Source organism: Cannabis sativa, chromosome 8, assembly GCF_029168945.1.
Source record: "Cannabis sativa cultivar Pink pepper isolate KNU-18-1 chromosome 8, ASM2916894v1, whole genome shotgun sequence".
NCBI classification, from domain to species: Eukaryota; Viridiplantae; Streptophyta; class Magnoliopsida; order Rosales; family Cannabaceae; genus Cannabis; species Cannabis sativa.
The window spans coordinates 32,707,351-32,725,861 of record NC_083608.1 but is presented as its reverse complement, the minus strand read 5'-3'; the positions used below and the strand labels follow the sequence as shown (position 1 = coordinate 32,725,861).

Genomic DNA, 18,511 nt, shown 5'->3' with positions numbered 1-18,511 from the left:
TTTTCACTAAGCAAGAGCTTAATTGTGAAGAAAAGAGGTTTGGGGGTTTATTTGTTAATTAAGAGACTTTGTATGGTCTAATTAATAAATAAGATAAATGATAATTTTATTTGATAATTAATTATAATTATTAAATAAAAAGTTTTGACATTTATAGGATTGAAATTAGAAAATATGGTATTATTGAAAGAAATGATAAATGGTTGAAATAAAGTGACAAAATTGTAACTAGTGAGGCCTATTAAGTGGCCGACCACTAGAGTGTATTATGTCAGACAACCAGTAGATGAGAGACTCCTTTTCATAGTGATTTCGCCTCTTGTTGCTCATCTCTCGTTGACTGCTGAAAACTTAGTAATATTTATTCGGTAGATCCACTTGTTGTTTATCACGATTTTTATGATTTATTTATCAATTTCTGGAACCTTCGCCAATTACTTCCTTAGAGCTAATTTTGGTGTTTATGTGGAGAATTTAGTTTAGGAGGAACAAAAGGGTGCATAATGATAAAATGATTGATTCATATATTGTTATTTCATGTGGTCATGACTTCCTTGCAGACTATCAGAGATTAGATAAGTCTCTTGATATTTCTCACTCTTTGGGGAGCTTGGCTTCCACACCCAGGGGCTCTTCTCGATCGGCCTGGGTGCCGCCTGCCAATGGGTTTATTAAAATCAACGTCGATGCTACACTTGATGTTCCTAATGGTAGATGTGGTTGGGTATGGTGGCTCGTGACTCCACAAGTGATGTTATAGTTTCTGCTTTTTGGCACATAATGGGCACCTTCTCTTGAAATAGCAAAAGCTCTAACTTTAAAATATCCTGCTAACCAATGTCGCTTATTGGGTCTCCAAAATGTGTGGTTTGAATTTGATTGTTTGAATGTTGTTTTGAAGTTTAATAACGAGGTTCCTTTGGCTTCTTCTCTGGAGTTAGTCTTAGCAGATTTTAGACTCAGTTTTTCAGCTTTTCACTGTGTTAGTCTTTCTTTTTATGCTAGAACTTTTAATATTGTTGCTCATTCCTTAGCTAAATATGCCTTGTCGGAAATTATTAGTAAGGTTTGGTGCCCCGGTTATCCTTGTTGTATCCATAATCTCATTTTATATGAGAAGAATTAATACAACTAGTTTTCCTTTCACCTTTTCTTTAAGCTTTTTGCTTAAAAGGTGATCTGTGGGATTTTTTTTTAAAAAAAAAAACTTTTAAAATATTTTTTATTTAAATTATTAATTTATACAATTTGAAGATGACACATGTTGCCACATGTACAAAATTAACACTTAACAGCCTAGGCACTAACAAATGCACCAAAAACCTAATGGTAAGCGTTAAAAAAATTACATAGGTATTAAATTACAACAAATTAAATTTTATAGGGATTAATGCTGTTAATTTCTCTATAATATTATTTTGATTGGCTTGTATAGTATTTATTTAATGAACATAATACAAGTAGTATTTATCATTAGTATATTATTATATTTTTTTATGAATTTATTCATTACTTAAAAAAAAAAATAAGTTTGTCAAAAATTAAAGTTAAAATATTATTTTGTATAATTTTTAAAAAATATTGGTGTAATTTATTATTTGGGTAATTTTTCCAAAACACATTTACAAAATGGTATTAACTCTTAAACATATTCTCGATCGGTTCTTCTAGTTTACTTCATTGGTCGAAGATATCCCGAAGCTCCTTGCACGCCGGTCTACCCCGTCCACTCCCCCACCGCACTCCAAACCCATACCCACTCTGACGCCACTGTAGGTGAACCTCTCTCTCTCTCACGAGCCTCTTTTCTTCTCCATCTCTCTCAGTGTTGTATAATTTCCTATATGGGATTATTGGGAGTGAGTAGATTATACAATATAGTATTGTATATACATGGAATCATTGGGTTTCCCTATGATATAAAATCATTTATTTGTGCAATTTGTGAAGCTAAATAGTCTTTTGATGTTTATTAATATGGGAAAGCATGTTTCGGGTTCCACATTTGGCAATATGATATTGTGAAGTTGGCATATGTACTGTTTGATTAAATGATTGTGTGAACAATTTGTTTATAAAGTTTTTCTTTTTCACTTTAGCAATTTTTTTATATAGTTGAAAAGCCATACAGGTGCTTTATAAGCATTCATGGATACGCTATATGGGTCATTGTGTTGTATGTTGTTAATGCCTTATAATTTCTAGTTTCTCATTTAACTGACTGTTTCTGAATTTCGTTCATAACTCAAGTTTGTGAATTAATCAATTTAGGTATTGGTATCTGCTAATTTTGATCACATTCTTTTATACTTCTCACTGGAAGCATGTTCCATTTTGGATATTAAGGGTAATATAAAAAGCATGCCTTTTCTGTAATTGTCATTTGCAATATCTAATAGTAAATTGAAGAAGAGCATGATTCTTAAGTAGTGTGAGGCAGAGTGAACTGGTTTAGAATTTCATTCATTGTTTATTTATACTTCCAATATTTTTTAAATCACTTTTTTCCTCCAGCCCTCGCTCACTCCAATTTTTCTGTTCTCCTCAGAGACTCCCTTGTTTCTACTCCATTATTATCACATGCTATTAGCTCTCAAGGCTACTTATTCAGGTATCATTTTACTGTCTCTTTCCTATGAATGGGCCTTCTTCTTTTTCTCCCTTTAATCTCTTTCTCAATAAGAAATTTTCTCTCTAATGTTGTATAGCATTTGCATTGTAAAGGTTTTTGGATCCATATGAAAATGGTGTAATGACTAAATCAGATTCGTAGGGGTTGGATTTTTCTACTAGAAAGGTAAGAATCTATTTCTATATTTTTTTGAGGTTAAGTTTTGTATTCTTTGGTTCGATCATTGTTTCTGTGACTAGAATATCCTTGATTTTTGTTTTCTGCGTTAAATGTCAAAGAGGGATATGATAGGAATTGATTGCTGCCCAAAAAACTTAGAACAGAATAATAGAATAAAAAACTAGGAAATCGGCCACATTATGGAAGAGAATGGAGTTAGAAAATAGTGGACAGATCTGATATTGCTATTAGATGATAAAAAAGTGATAAGAACAATAGAACCCGAGGTATTCGAGAGACCTCAACTCTCCCAAGGGCCAAAACTCAATCTCAATCCCATACAGTTTCCATCCCCCACCCATTCAATCTCGTCTCCTATTTATATTGCTCGGTTCATACAGCCTACCACCTCTTACAATTACCCATTTACCCTCTATTTATTATCTTAAGGCCCAACAATACCGACTGCCCGAAATTCACCATATCCTCAAGGTGAAGAACATCAAGTTTCCACCGCAGACCGTACTCGTCTTGTGTAAAAGAACCAAGCTAGCAAATGCATATTGTTCAAGCTGTGAGAGATATGCAAACATTCAGCAAGTTGACTTCGATCAAAAAACTAGCCGAACAAAGTTGTATTTCCTCTCATTCATGATGGATAAATCCAAGGTAGAGTGAAAAACAAGCTCCCTTCTACCGCTGGCTGCACAAGTTAAGAGCAGAAAGAATTTGAATGGTGCCCTTTGTCAGAAAGCCAACACTGTGAACAAAACACTAGAACAACTCTAAAATTCCATTTTCAGCAAAAAGAAAGTAGACTCGGTTTAGGGTCAGCGAGCTGAGAGAAAAATGCATTGAGCCAAGCCAAAATTCAAAGACCAAACTCCCGTGACAAAACCCTCTAGCAGCTAAGATGAATTAAAATAAAGAGTCTGTCGAAAATCCAATGCTGTGATCGCACTAGAACAACCTTAAAATTCCATTTCCAGTGAAAAGAAAGTAGACTTGGAACAGGGTCAGCGAGCTGAGAGAAAATGCATTGAACCAACCACTAATTCAAAGACCAAATTCCTGTGACAAAACTCCTCTAGCATAGGAGTTAGTTTACTGCTATGTGTGGGTTGGAAATTTGCTTGAAAACTAGCCACTAGTTTCTCGATAGCACCAAGAAGAGAAACCAAGAGCTCAGGGCTGCGCCAGGTAGAAAAAACCCTAAAACTCATCGCTCATCGAAAACCTAGAAACAACCAACCCCAGGAATCAAAATAGGAGAATAAAAACTATACACCCTCAACTGGTAATTGTGCTTCACTTGGAAACTTCAGTGGAAATTTGTTGGTATTCTTGCCACTGATAAAAAAATCTACCTAGTAATAGAAGACATTTCCTTTTGTAGCAACAGGTTCACCATAATAAGAGGCCTCCTCCATTCTCCCAACAAGCCCATAATAAGAAGAACACAAGAAAAAGTTCCATAGGAAAGAGATTGGAGGGCTGCATTAAAATTCAACTATTAAATAACCCAACAAATCTGGAACTTATTAATTTCTTGGGGTCAACAGATAGGGGGCTTGAAAAAATGTCACTGCTCTTTGTTGGCAAGCACCACGGTGGTTGTCACTGTGCGTAGGACACCCGAGAAGGGACGCGCGATCCTAAGTCCTTGCGTCTATGGTAGATGACATTGGTGAGAGCAAGTATTGAGGAAGGGACTACCATCTCGTGACAAGAAGATGAAGAAGAAATATGAAAGTGGGCCATAATAGTGGGTTGGGCCTTACTTGGGTCCTAGTGAACTAATTTATTAATTAAAATATTGAGTTTTTGGCAACTTAACCTTCCAAACTATCATTTTACTTGTACTTTACTTTTCATGTTCAAATTTTAGTGGTAAAACCCTTCAAACCACCGAATTGTTAACAAATTTAAGGTGTCATCTATTTACCACAATTAACTATCAACATAAACTGCTTATGTGTACACTCTTAGACATGTGACACATTTATATTAGTACATCTAACATTGTTATTTAAAAATTATAAAAATTATTTCAAAATTCATTTGAAAAATAAATAAAATATATTCATAAAGAATAAAATATTATAAATTAAAAAAATTAATTTTTCTTCTTGATTTCGAATTTTTCACCAAGTCTTTCTTTCAATTGTTCCAATTCAACAGCATCATCTCCAATCAACACAATATCATCAACATACACAATTAGAATTGCCACTTTACATTCTTGTGAATAGAACATTGTGTGATCAACTTGACTTTTAGTGTACCCATAACGCTTTAACACTGTACCAAAGCGTTCAGACCAAGCTCTAGGGGATTGCTTGAGACTGTATAATGACTTCCTCAATTTGCAAACTTTCCCTGCTCCAAAACTTCGAAATCTGGAGGAATACTCATGAACACTTCTTCTTTAAGTTCACCATCAAGAAAAACATTTATTACGTCTAATTGGTGTAAAAGCCAATTAGAATTAACTGCTAGAGATAACAACACACAGGAGAAAACATTTCTTAGTGGTCTATTCCATAAGTTTGAGTAAAAACCTTAGCCAAAAGCCTAACACACGAATACAGTTAATTTTAGCAACAGGAGAAAACATTTCTTAATGGTCTATTCCATAAGTTTGAGTAAAAACCTTAGCCAAAAGCCTAACTTTGTACCTCTGCACACTTCCATCGGCTTTATATTATATTGTAAACACCCATTTACACCCAACAATTTCTCCTTTGGTAACTTCACAATTTCTCAAGTACCATTCTTTTTTAGAGCATTCATTTCTTCAAACACTACTAGCCTCCAATTCGGTTCATCTACTGCTTCCTGAACATTCCTAGGCACAACCAGTTCTAAATTTTATTGGTAAAGGTTTTTATAGGATTCAAATAAGTGCTTGTAGGATATGTATTTAGCCATGGGGTGCTTGGTTCAGGTACAAGTGCCTTTCCTAAGGGTAATGGGAAGACTGTCTAAGTCAATGTTTCCTGGGGCTGATTCAGGGGTAGGTTTAGGAGCAGAATTTGGATCTAAAGCATGTTGAGATGGCTGAGTAATATGTGGAGATGAATCAATAACAGGAATAGAAGAAGAATTACCTAGAATACTTGAAGAACCATCGTCTTGTGCTTCCAATTGACCATGTGCAAGGATGATTAAAGGATCCTTACTTCTTTCAGCAACATTTTTTCTTGAATAAACCACATGCTCATGATTATTACAAATTTTTATCAATCGTAGCATTTCTTTATCTAACAAACCCATTTCAGATTTGTATTCAATGGGATTTGTTTCCTCACTAGAAATATCAAGAATGGTTTTTGGTAAAGGTTCCACAGTCTCCCAAAAATTTGGTTCCACTATATTCTCCCCTTGAATTAAATTTTCAGAGAAATAAGGGTCGTTTTCCGATAAAAAAAAACATCCATAGTCATATAAATACACTTAGTAACAGGATTAAAACATTTGTATCCCTTCTTACTAGAGGGATAACCCAAAAAAAATACATTTTTTGCGACTTTTTAATCGGGGTAGAATACTTGTAAAAATTTTGAGGGCATCCCATTTATTAAATAAAAAGTAGTAAGAATGGCATCACCCTTAAATATTTAGAATTTGCATATAAAACATCTATCATAGCACGAGTTGTTTCTAATAAATGTCTATTTTTTCGTTCAACTGTACCATTTTGTTCAGGTGTATCAGGACAAGTAGGTTGATGTGAAATACCTTTTTCTTTCAAAAAGTTACCAAGGACGTTATTAAAATACTTTGTTCCATTATCAGTTCTTAAAATACTTATTTTTGTTTGAAATTGAATTTCAATCATTTTGTAAAAAATTTGAATAAAGTTTCTCAACTTCGTATTTTTCACTCATTAAGTATATCCAACAAAGACGAGTATGATCGTCTGTAAAAGTAACAACCCATTTTTTTCCATAACTAGTGGTGAGCTTAGAAGGTCCTCAAACATCACAATGAAAGCAATAAAAAGGTTTTTGAAGATTTATAGGATGTTTTAAATAATTTTTACTCTTTCACACTAAAAAAAAGGATTTAAACCTTCAACAAAGTTGGAAATAAATGTTTTAAATAAGAGAAACTAGGATGACCTAGTCTATAATATAAAAGTAACAATCCATTTTTTTCCATAACTAGTGATGAGCTTAGAAGGTCCCCAAACATCACAATGGAAGAAATAAAAAGGTTTTGAAGATTTATAGGATGTTTTAAATAATTTTTACTCTTTCACACTAAAATAAGGATTTAAACCTTCAAACAAAGTTAGAAATAAATGTTTTAAATAAGAGAAACTAGGATGACCCAGTCTATAATATAAAAGTAACAACCCATTTTTTTCCAATAACTAGTGGTGAGCTTAGAAGGTCCCCAAACATCACAATGAAAGAAATAAAAAGGTTTTGAAGATTTATAGGATGTTTTAAATAATTTTTACTCTTTCACACTAAAAAAAAAGGATTTAAACCTTCAACAAAGTAGGAAATAAATGTTTTAAATAAGAGAAACTAGAATGACCAGTCTATAATGCCAAACCATTATTTGATCATGAACAGAGAAAAGAACTAATGCTACTAAACCCTTGAGCAATTTTATTCTTAGAAATATTATCTTAAAATAAGAAGACTATCAATCATCCTAACACTGCCAATTGTCTTTCCTGAACTCTATCCTAAAAAAAACAATTAGATTTATGGTTCATAAAACGATTAGAATCTCTTGATAATTTACTCACAGACAAAAGTTTGCAGGTAATATTAGGAACATGGAGAACAGATTTAAGATTTACTCCCTTAGATAATTTTATTAAACCTTTTCCTGCGATGGGTATGAAATTACGCAATCCTAACTTTTTTATCTCCTGAACAAGGTGTATAGGAATCATAGAATTTAGAAGAATTTGTCATATGATTGGAAGCTTTGGAATCAATTATCCACGGAGCATAAGATGGAAAAAAGCGGTTTAAGGCATGTATTTCATCACCAAATTTGCAACAAAAGCATAAGGAATACCAGATGAGTTTGAATTGGATTTTAGCAATGGATGAAGATGAGTCAGTTAAAGGATTGGTCTTAGCTTCAGTGGCAGTAGGGATACAACCTAATCTCTTAGCCTTGCTTTTCCAATTTGCAGGTATTGCAGGTTTATTATCAGATTTAGGGGGATATGAATTTTTCCTGCTGTAACCTCCTCCAACAGCCAGCGCCAAGCCTTCAACAGTGGTCCTAATTGCCTTTATTTTTCAGCATAACATTCCTCCGACTCTCCTCTCTTTTGACCTCCGTGAATATTTCACCAACTGGAGGCAAGGGGAGCCCCTTCCAATGATTCTCCCTCTCACCTCATCAAACTCCACGTCGGCTGGTTCTACAGTGATGGAATGGAGTTTTGGACAGCTACTTGGGTCTTTAGAACCAAACATTTTGAGGATTTATCATTTTTAGATTTATGTAGAGAATGGAAGACAATTGTATAGGGCAGCAGGTGGTTTTGTTTAGCTTTTCCCTCTTCTGAGGCAAAGCAGGGGAGTACTCTTGCTTTAGAATTTCTGTTTTGTTATTAATTGTAACCATGGTTTTCCTCCACCACAAGTGAGGCTTTTAATATATAACCATGGTTTTCCTCCACCACCATGGTTTTCCTGTCTAAGACAAGAGGATCTCTTCTCTTTTTTTTAAAAAAAAAGAGACATGGTGGTATCAATTTTGAACTTAGGAAAGAAGAAATTAGGGTTTAAAGAAGAGAAAGGGTTGTGCAATTAGGAAGGGATGAAGGAGGTAAGGTGCGATAGGTAGGGCTGGAAATCGTGTGATTAGGTTTTTGAGAAAAGTTGCATTAAGCTCTGATATTAGTAGATGAAGAAAACATAGGTAGTTGGGTATTCTAGAGACCCAGTGCTTTCCTATGAACTTCTCCCCCTCTATCCTTCACTACTCACTCGTACATAATACCAATACCCCATTAAAATTACTCTTATACCCTTTCTATTTATTATCCTAAGGCCTAACACTATGCTAGCAGAAAAATGTCATTAGATCACTAAATTATGTTTTGGTTTTATTTTATCTTCCATTTACCTTGTGCTAGTGTATAACTTGCTATTCTTGGACTTGAAATCATCGGCATCAGCCACTTTTCATGCTTTTTCTTGTCTTGTTAGAGAATATTTAGAGAAGTTTCTTTGCCTTAAACTGTCATCACTTCAACATTTTTCTTATCCAATGTCAAGATTTTATTAAGGAAATGTTTAATTGTATGACCTCTATCTAAATTTGTGTTTATTTTAGTAAAATGTAGTTGTATAAAATTTTGAAGGAAGAGAATGGTTGGCCAGAACAGTATAGGCAGTGATCGTTCCAGGACATATTGGACACCAATAATGGAAAGATACTTCATTGATCTAATGTTAGAACAGATGCATAGAGGAGCTAGGATTGGCCATACTTTCAACAAGCAGGCGTGGACCGAAATGCTCACCATGTTCAATGCAAAATTTGGTTCTCAATATGACAAGGATGTTCTAAAAAGCCGTTATACAAATTTGTGGAAGCAATTCAATGATGTAAAGAATCTTCTGGGCCAGAATGGATTTGCTTGGGACGAAAATCTTCAAATGGTGGTGGCTGATGATTATGTGTGGGATGCTTACATTAAGGTGCATATTTTCTGTAAGGGTTTGTTGTTGTTGATGTAAAACTTCCCTAAATTAATGTGATATAGAGTTACATGTTTGCAGGCTCATCCTGATGCACGGTCCTATAAAACTAAAGCAGTTCTGAACTTCAATGATTTGTGCCTGATATATGGATATACAACTGCTGATGGAAGATATAGTCGATCAAGTCATGACATGGATCTTGATGATGAAGTGTTAGGTGTAAATATAGGTGTGTTGTCTTTCCTTGATTTTGTGTTGGTTAAACTTCGGAAATCAGCTTAATTTATACTAAAAAGTCAACAATATTGAGATGCTGCCTATGCTAATATTTCCTGAATTGTTAGGCGATGGAATATACAATCTTATGCCTTTTAGTAATGATCGACCAAGAACAGATTGGACACTGGAAATGGACCAGTATTTCATTGAGCTTATGTTGGATCAAGTAGGAAGAGGCAATAAGGTTGGTAATGCATTCAATAAACTAGCATGGACAGATATGATTGGGTCATTTAATGCAAAATTTGGCCCCCAACATGGCAAAAGGGTTTTAAGGCATCGACACAAAAAATTGTGGAAGTACTATACTGACATAAAAATTCTTTTACAACAAGAGGGATTTTCTTGGGATGAAACACAACAAATTGTAGCTGCTGATGATAATGTTTGGGATGCTTACACCAAGGTATTAATGGTTTTTATATTCTCCTTCCAACTCTGTTTGTTTATTGAGCTCCAATTTGTTATAACTAATTGATGTAAAACTGATGCAGACATACCCACATTCACGTACATATAGAACAAAGACCTTACCAAACTTTTATGATTTGATCCTTATCTTTGGTAATGAAATCGACCATGGGTTGAACAATTGTTCTCAACAGAAGAAAAGCCTTGAAGATGATATAGTACGAGTAAAGGAAGGTGACGTTCAGTTTTCTGTCACCTAGTGACGGTGACTCTGTTTCAACTTTTTGTTTGATAGATATGCAAAAGCTTTGAAGTTTAGTTCATGAATTCCTGCCAGAATCTTGTGAAAAGTTTGTTTTGATTAATAATTAGTAACTGCTTATAGAAACAGACATAATATCAGAAAAACATGGGAAATCTTAATTCCTAATGTGATGTACAATAAACCATGTAATTGAGCATCTCTTGACTAGGTAAAACATGTCATGTCGTTTTTGCCTTCGTGGAGTATAGAATCCTACAAAGTTATGAGCATGATTTTATTTTTACAATTGTACATTCATGAGATTTGTCATGATCTAGTTATTACTATGTTAGAGTTTATCAACAAATTTCCAGATATATCGTTATGTCTGTAGGTGAAGGAAAGGGTAGCCAAGCCTCCTGTGTGGGTGATCGTACAAGAACATATTGGACACCACCAATGGACCGATATCTTATTGATTTGTTGCTAGACCAGGTACATAGAGGAAACAAACTGGGGCAAACGTTCATAAGCCAAGCTTGGATGGATATGGCCACATCTTTCAATACTCAATTTAAATCTTGCCATGACAAAGAAGTTCTGAAGAACAGATACAAACATTTGAAGAGGCAATATAATGACATTAAAATACTTATCAAGCACAATGGATTTTCTTGGGATGAATCACGGGAAATGATATTAGCAGAAGATCACATCTGGGATGCCTATATAAAGGTAATTTCTTGTGTTGTTGACTAAGAGAAAATTAGTTATGCTGAAACCTCTGTTTTATGCATGCAGAGCCATCCTGATGCTCGATGCTATAGAGTCAAAACAATACCAGGTTTCCACAAGTTGTGTGTTATATTTGGAGAAGAACATTCTGATGGAAGATACAGCCGCTTGGCACGTGATGCTGACCCATTTTGTGAATTACCCATGTTGATGACAAGTAAGTTCGTATATGGTATTTTTAACTTGATATTAGTACTTTTCTTGTTGGTTTACAGAGAAACAAATTTACGCACCAATCACGAGGTTAAGATAATTATGATAGTGAACCCAAGTGGGGTAGTTCGAATGACTAGACATGTGGTTTGCTCTCGCTAAGTTTGTGGTTCGAGTCCCTCCTAAAATCCTACATAACAATTGTTGTAGTTTTCTAGTTCCGGGAAGCCTAGTTTCAGGAAATAACAATAAAAATTGTTTCTCCTAATGACTGAGCTTTCAGTGTTACAAAAAAAAAAAACGGGGGAAATATATGACGAAGGCTTCAGTCTACATACATACAAAACCATGTAGGCCTTTTCTTCTTTCTTTCTCACTAAAAATATGTGTGAAGATAAAATCGCGTTGGCATCTTTACCAAAAATAATTTTATTGTGTTTACTGTTTCTTCTGTTGACACTTCATGTCATGATTTATTTTTTCATGGTTTACTTGACTCTAGGTGATGAGAAAAGTGATGTCTCTCCTGTGAATTCTGTTCCTTCAATTATAGATTGGACACCGCCAGTGGACCGATACTTGATTGACCTTTTGTTAGAGCAGGTGCAAAAAGGGAATAAGATTGATGATTCATTCAACGAGCAAGCATGGGGTTATGTGCTCAATTCATTTAATGAAAGATTTGGACTTCAATGTGATAAATGTGTTCTTGAAGATCGGTATGTTTGGTTGAGAAAACTGTATGATGATATCTGCAAGCTTCTTAGTTGTAGTGGGTTTGGATGGGATGAAGCTAACCAAATGGTAACTGCTGACAATGATGTTTGGGAGGCCTATAGTAAGGTGCATGCCTTACACTTCTCTTATTAGTTCCTAGATTGCCTCTACATTCAATAATCTTCCAAAGCTTAGCTCTGTGAATTTAGAAAATGCTTTCTTTGATCTGAGGAAACTTTCTTTTGACTGTGGTGTATTGTTAAATGTGATTAGAATCCTGTTCACTTTGTATTCTTTCTGAAATTATGTCTGTATGATGCTTTGCAGGAAAACCCAGATACCATCTTATATAGAAGCACAGGCTTAAGCATTTACAGTGATTTGAGTAAGATTTATCAAAGCAGAGTATTAGATAAAAGACTTGATGTTATGGATACAGAAAATATCTCTGATGATCAGGGTGCAGAATCTGCAACTGCAACTGGCCCTAGTACCCTAGAAACTATGGTTGGTGGAGCAAGCAATCTCCCATTGTCAACTAAAGAGGTTATTATGTACGAGGAACAAAAGAAACGGCAAACTTGGAGACTGTTGAATATGGCCACAGGAAATGCCAGGAAAGTTCAGAAAACTTGTGAAAATAAACTGGAGTCTCTTTCTGAGATGGCAGACCTTGTTGCAGAGTTGGTGACCAAGACAGAAAACAAGAACTGTCACTCCATAGAAGTTGCACTAGATGCACTTCAATCTATACCTGATTTGGACGATGAACTCCTTCTAGATGCCTGTGATTTGTTAGAAGATGAGAGAAAAGCTAAAATGTTTTTGGCACTTGATGTTGCCCTACGAAAGAAATGGCTACTTAGAAAGCTTCGTCCATAGTTGCTACTCTCCCTGGTTTGTCAAAACAGTCGCAGAATTTAGTGCATTTTTCACTTCATTTTGTTTTTGTTGTAACCTTTTCATGGCAGAGCTAGGGAGAGAAAAAAATTCAGTCAACTTGTGCCGCTTTTTATCAGAAAAATGTTTTGTTTGTGCATCCATCTCTTATCTAATGATGATATGATATCTGCATGTAAGATGATAAGATTTGGTAAGTTTTAAATCAATCACATTGACCTAAGTTTGTTCCTTTTAAAACAATGTGAAACTGATGTTACAATAAACAATCGTTTTCGAACTATACAAAAACTTGTTTAAGAAAACTTTCTGTTTGGAATGGGTTAATGAATAATTAGGGATGTATATTTTTTCCATGGGGATGGGGTCTTGTGAGGATCCGCTCTTAATGGGGCGGGGATTGAGATTACTTTTTATTCCTATTAAGAGTTAGTCTCACATTGTTAATGTGTGGAAATAAATTGTGATATATAAGATGAATGGGTTACTCCTTCCATAGTCAATTGGTTTTGAGATAGAATCTCATTTATTTTATCCCACATTCTAACATGGTATCAAAGCCACTTGGGATCCGTTGTGAGCCCAAAGTGTCACCGGTTCAAAAAGCCGTTTGTGATTTGTTGTGAGCTAAAGTGCCACTGATCCAAAAAGGATACTTCCGCTCTCTCTGTTAACCCCCATTTGGGACCTTTCGACCAATGTGTGCCAGTTTTCAGTGTTGGGATCTTTAACCTGTTTCAAAATTCACATATTTCCCGACGTGTACACCCATAAATTTTCTGATATTTGGCCTTGTGGAATTTTTTCAAATGCCACATTTGGCCCTATGATCTCTTAAAGGTCGTTCATTATACCCACATTTTTTAGGCCCAAACGTGAGGATGGTGTATTAAGAGTTAGTCCCACATTGCTAATGTGTGGAAATAAATTGTGATATATAAGATGAATGAGCTACTCCTCCGAATGTTAAACGGGATAGGGACGGGAATCATACTCCCTGCCCCGACGGGAACTCGGTTAATATTTTATTTATTTCTAGTAATATTTTATAATTTATAATTTGTGTTTGTATTTTTTTTAGTATATTAGTATTCTTTTTATGAATTTTAAGTTGTGTTTTGGATAATAATAAATTTATAGAATAAAAATTAATGTGTAATATTTTAATTTTTATGTAGTTTAATATTTTAATATATTTGAATTTTTATTATAAGCTTTATTGTTTTTTATTAGGGGATTTCTGGCCCTGTTCCTGCTCCTATTAGGGGATTTTCCGTCCCATCTCCAATGGAAAATAAGCGGGGACGGGAATTAAAATTCTTAACGGAAATGGGGACTGGAGGAGCACTCTCTGCCAATTCTCCACCCCGTGTGCATCTCTATGAATAGTAATGTGAAATATTAACCTGTTTGTTTTAAAGGTTTAATTTTAGAATGTTATTCTCTTAGTAATATAACTATTCTTGAAGAGGATAAGGTTGACACATTAAAAAAGGTGGGCTTGACTTATTCCTTCCATTATATTAATTTAAATAGTATTTTTAAATTAATTAAAAAATATATATATTATGATATATATTTCGTTTGTAGATCTATTTTTTTATTTTTATTTTTTTTGAAACTAAGTTATTTTTATGTTATTAGCAATAATATATATAAGCGTTTTTTTTATAAATTTTATGCGGATGGTGTACATAAATCAAATAACGAATAAAAATAAATAACATAATGATAAAATATATAAAAAAATATTTATTTTAATTTAATTAATACAATGAAAATTAATATTTTCTAATTAATGAATATATTTTTTTAATAAATAATTATTTTGTTATTATTTGTAATTAACATTAAATTTCTTCAAAAAAAAAACATTTAAATAGATATAACAAAAAAATTATTTTTTATTTTCATTTTAATTTTTTAAAATAATAAATAAGATTCATATACTCAATTAAATAATATAATTCAATTAAAAGGAATATAATTTATTATATATTACTCTACACAACTAAACATTTTACATATTTTCTTATAAAAATTATTTTAAACACACAGCACAACTTTAGTTAAGCCTCCTATATCTGTTGACTGTTGTTGTGTTTCTTTTTTTTTTTTTTTTTTTTTGAGAAAAAGCGTTTATGTCATAATATCAAATAAAGTTAGACCTCGCGGTCATTACAAAATGGAGTTTCCGGTACGGAAGAGACCGGGAGAGACCCAAACACCTGATGAGTAAAAGCCCATCTAGCCACATTATGAGCAGTAAAGTTACATGTTCTACTAATATAAGAGAAATTACAACTAATGAAAGAGGGAGAAGACTTAGTACAAAATGAGATATAGTTATCAAGTGCCCAACGAGACTCCTCCCCATTGATAGCATTGATAACCACCCTCGAGTCACTCTCCACAATAACATACTTGGAGCTGATATCCAAGGCTACTGACACAGCCAAACAGCAGGCCGCAGCTTCTCCACAAAGAACATCCGAGAAGTCCTCCCGAGTCGTGTGAACTCTAATCACTCTGCCAAAATGATTCTTTACAACAACAACAATGCACATACTATACAATCACAATTCAGCTTAATCCAATTCGGAGGAGGAGGAGACCAAGATTTTTTTAAAACTGGAGTTGGACTAGTGAGCAAGGAAGCGTGCATATCTGCATAAGAAATACAAATATTATCAAAGCATTTGTTGTTTTATGTTTTGGTGAGGTTATTGTGTTTTGTGCTTTGTTTTCTTTCTTTTACTTTAATTTCAAACTTTTCTTAAAAATAATTATGTTTTTGGGTGCTTATACATTTGTACTTTTTTCCTTCAACAGCCCTATCTAAATAAATGCATAATAAATTCTCAAATTTTCCTTTCATATCTTTTAAAATATATTTTGGAGAAAACTACCTATGAGCAAATAATATTTTAAATTTAATAAAATATTTTTCTTCCTCTATTATTTATTATTTAAATATTTAGTACTCTCAATTATAAATATTAATTCCTCAAATTTAAACATTTTAATCACAATTTTTAATTTAAATCAACAGTAAATATAACCACAAATACATTAATTTTTTTTATTCAATTTTCATGCTTGTAAAGATAAAAGTATTTTTTTACATACATATATATTTAAAATCCTTACAAAAAAAATCTTAAAAATAATAAATTAATTACAATATAAAGATATGTATTACTGTTTTGAAAGTGTGTAAAAAACTAATTATACTAGTTAATATTTTCTTAAGAGAGATTAATTTGTATGGGTAGCTCCCAAGCTCACGTGATTTGTAACTCCTTCGTCTCCGTAAGTTAATGCTCCACTCCTATAAGCAAACACTCGACTACGTACTATGTATAATTTTAGGAGCTTGCATTACTTCATGTAAAGCCAAATTTATATGTTTAAATTCATATTTAGAGAATGTAAAACTTGCACTAGTAGTACGTATAAGAGATTGATTATTAGTAATGCTAAGTACACACAAGTTTCATGGCACTACAAACCCGCTGCTGTTGTGCCTCATGCGCAAAAGGCCTAATCAATTTCTGTTGAAGATTTAACAATAGACATCTCATACGCAAACAACACCATATGAAGTTACTATTATATAGCCTCTTCATTCACTCCAAACCTATTCTCATTAATTTCCATATCTATTTGTTCATAAATGATTTTATTCAAATACAAAGGCCACTTGAATGCATAGCTATTAGCTACTGATCAACCAACCTATTATGCATCAATGGCAATAATAGATCATAATGAGGTGAGGCAATTAGAAGCAGAGATAAAGAACAATAATTCGACTATTCCCAAGGATGGATCTGTTTATTTCTCCATCAAGGTTAGGCCAACCTTGCCTGATTTTCTCACTTCAATCAGCCTCAGATATGTGAAACTTGGTTTTGGTTACCTCATTTGCCGATGGTTTTATATCTTGATGATTGCACCAATTGTGTTATTGATCTTTGGAGCTGAAATATGGAAGCACATACGCCAAGATTTGTCCACCAAATGTGATCTTATGGATGCTTTCTTTTTAGTTGGCTTGTTTGTATTGATTCTATGTGTCTACTTGTACTACTTGGTTCCTCGCTCTACATATTTATTGGACTTTGCTTGTTATCGTCCGCCAGATGATCTAAAGGTAAGACTTCATTAACAGAACACCCATGTCCGTTTGGTATCTCTAATATGAGAATGTACTACTAACTGATTATACATAATGGTCTTTTTCCAAAACTGAAGATATCAAAGGTGGAATTCATCGAGTTAGCAAGAAAATCAGGCTACTTCAGTGAAGCTTCCATAGGCTATCAACGGCGAGTTCTCAAGAAATGCGGGATAGGCGATGAAAGCTATATGCCTAGAATAGTTTTCAAGCCAGACCACAAGATAACGTTGAATGATGGCAGAGAAGAGGCTGCAATGGTGATGTTTGGGGCCATAAATGAGCTGTTTGCCAAGACAAAAATCCGGCCTAAGGACATTGGAATCTTGGTGGTCAACTGTGGAGTATTGAACACAACACCATCGCTCTCTTCAATGGTCATAAACCATTTCAAGCTTAGGAACAACGTGCAGAGCTTCAATATAGGAGGCATGGGTTGCTCTGCTGGGATCATAGCCATTGACATGGCTAAAGACCTTATGAAGGCCTATCCGGGGTCATATGCACTGGTTGTGAGCACCGAAGCTGTGAGCTATACTTGGTATAAGGGTGACCATCTTGACAAGCTCTTTACCAACTGCTTCTACCGAATGGGAGCTGCTGCTATGTTGCTCTCCAGCTCTCGACAACATAGATGGCGGGCCAAGTACGAGCTGCATCAGCTGCTGCGAACTCACCACGGCATGCTAGACAAAAGCTTCAAAAGCATTCGTGTAGAGGAAGATGAGGAAGGGAGACAAGGTGTGTGTGTGAGCAAAGACGCCATTGAGGCTCTGCTTCTCCCTGTGTCTCAACACAACGATTTTTTCAGCAACCAAATGAAGTCTAAGACAGTGTTTGAGCACATCTGCATAGTGGCAACCAGCAAGAAAGTGCTGGATGAAATGCAGAGGAGACTAGGATTGGGAGACGAACACATGGAGGCGTCCCGGAAAACGCTTGAGCGGTTTGGCAATACTTCAAGTAGCAGTGTCTGGTATGAACTGGCTTACTTGGAGTCAACTTCAAAGATCAAAAGTGGAGATCGCATTTGGCAAATTGCCTTTGGCTCTGGTATCAAGTGCAACAGCGTCATCTGGAAAGCTCTCAAGAATGTTGGGAGCCCCATCCCAAGTCCATGGGATTGAATTCATTATCCCCAGATTAGCAATGAAGTATTTGTTTTCTTTTTTTTTTTTCTCTTCAATTTGAAATCAAATAATTTTCTTTCCGTTACCATGAACACATTATTGCACAAAGCCCCTTCCTCTACTTTTTCAAAGAAAATATGATGTTCACCCTGCTTAAGGCTCACGGCTCCAAACAAAATTTTAAGATTTATGCGTATGAATTGAATTATTATCCTAATTGAG

At 34.4% G+C, this 18,511-nt stretch overlaps 2 protein-coding genes across 11 annotated transcripts; both read left to right on the top strand.

Moving 5' to 3' along the window:
* Nucleotides 1-1,605: 1,605 nt before the first annotated feature.
* LOC115699376 (L10-interacting MYB domain-containing protein) lies at nt 1,606-13,270 on the top strand. Of its 10 annotated transcripts, none has more exons than XM_030626740.2 (11): nt 1,606-1,776; nt 2,549-2,611; nt 2,725-2,797; nt 9,110-9,477; nt 9,559-9,709; nt 9,825-10,165; nt 10,254-10,404; nt 10,809-11,149; nt 11,216-11,366; nt 11,865-12,205; nt 12,407-13,270. In XM_030626740.2, the coding sequence occupies exons 4-11, from the start codon at nt 9,145-9,147 to the stop codon at nt 12,959-12,961; spliced, it is 2,364 nt and encodes a 787-aa protein (XP_030482600.2). In that variant the 5' UTR covers nt 1,606-1,776; nt 2,549-2,611; nt 2,725-2,797; nt 9,110-9,144; the 3' UTR covers nt 12,962-13,270. The 10 variants fall into 10 exon arrangements, with proteins under 10 accessions (XP_030482600.2, XP_030482603.2, XP_030482602.2 ...); XM_030626743.2 differs by having other exon boundaries at nt 1,619-1,776; nt 9,138-9,477; XM_030626742.2 differs by having other exon boundaries at nt 1,619-1,776; nt 9,120-9,477.
* Nucleotides 13,271-16,566: 3,296 nt separating this feature from the next.
* Nucleotides 16,567-18,506, top strand: LOC115698565 (3-ketoacyl-CoA synthase 15). The gene is made up of 2 exons (XM_030625661.2): nt 16,567-17,135; nt 17,237-18,506. Exons 1-2 carry the CDS (start codon nt 16,731-16,733, stop codon nt 18,284-18,286), a joined length of 1,455 nt encoding a protein of 484 aa, XP_030481521.2. The 5' UTR covers nt 16,567-16,730; the 3' UTR covers nt 18,287-18,506.
* Nucleotides 18,507-18,511: the final 5 nt, after the last annotated feature.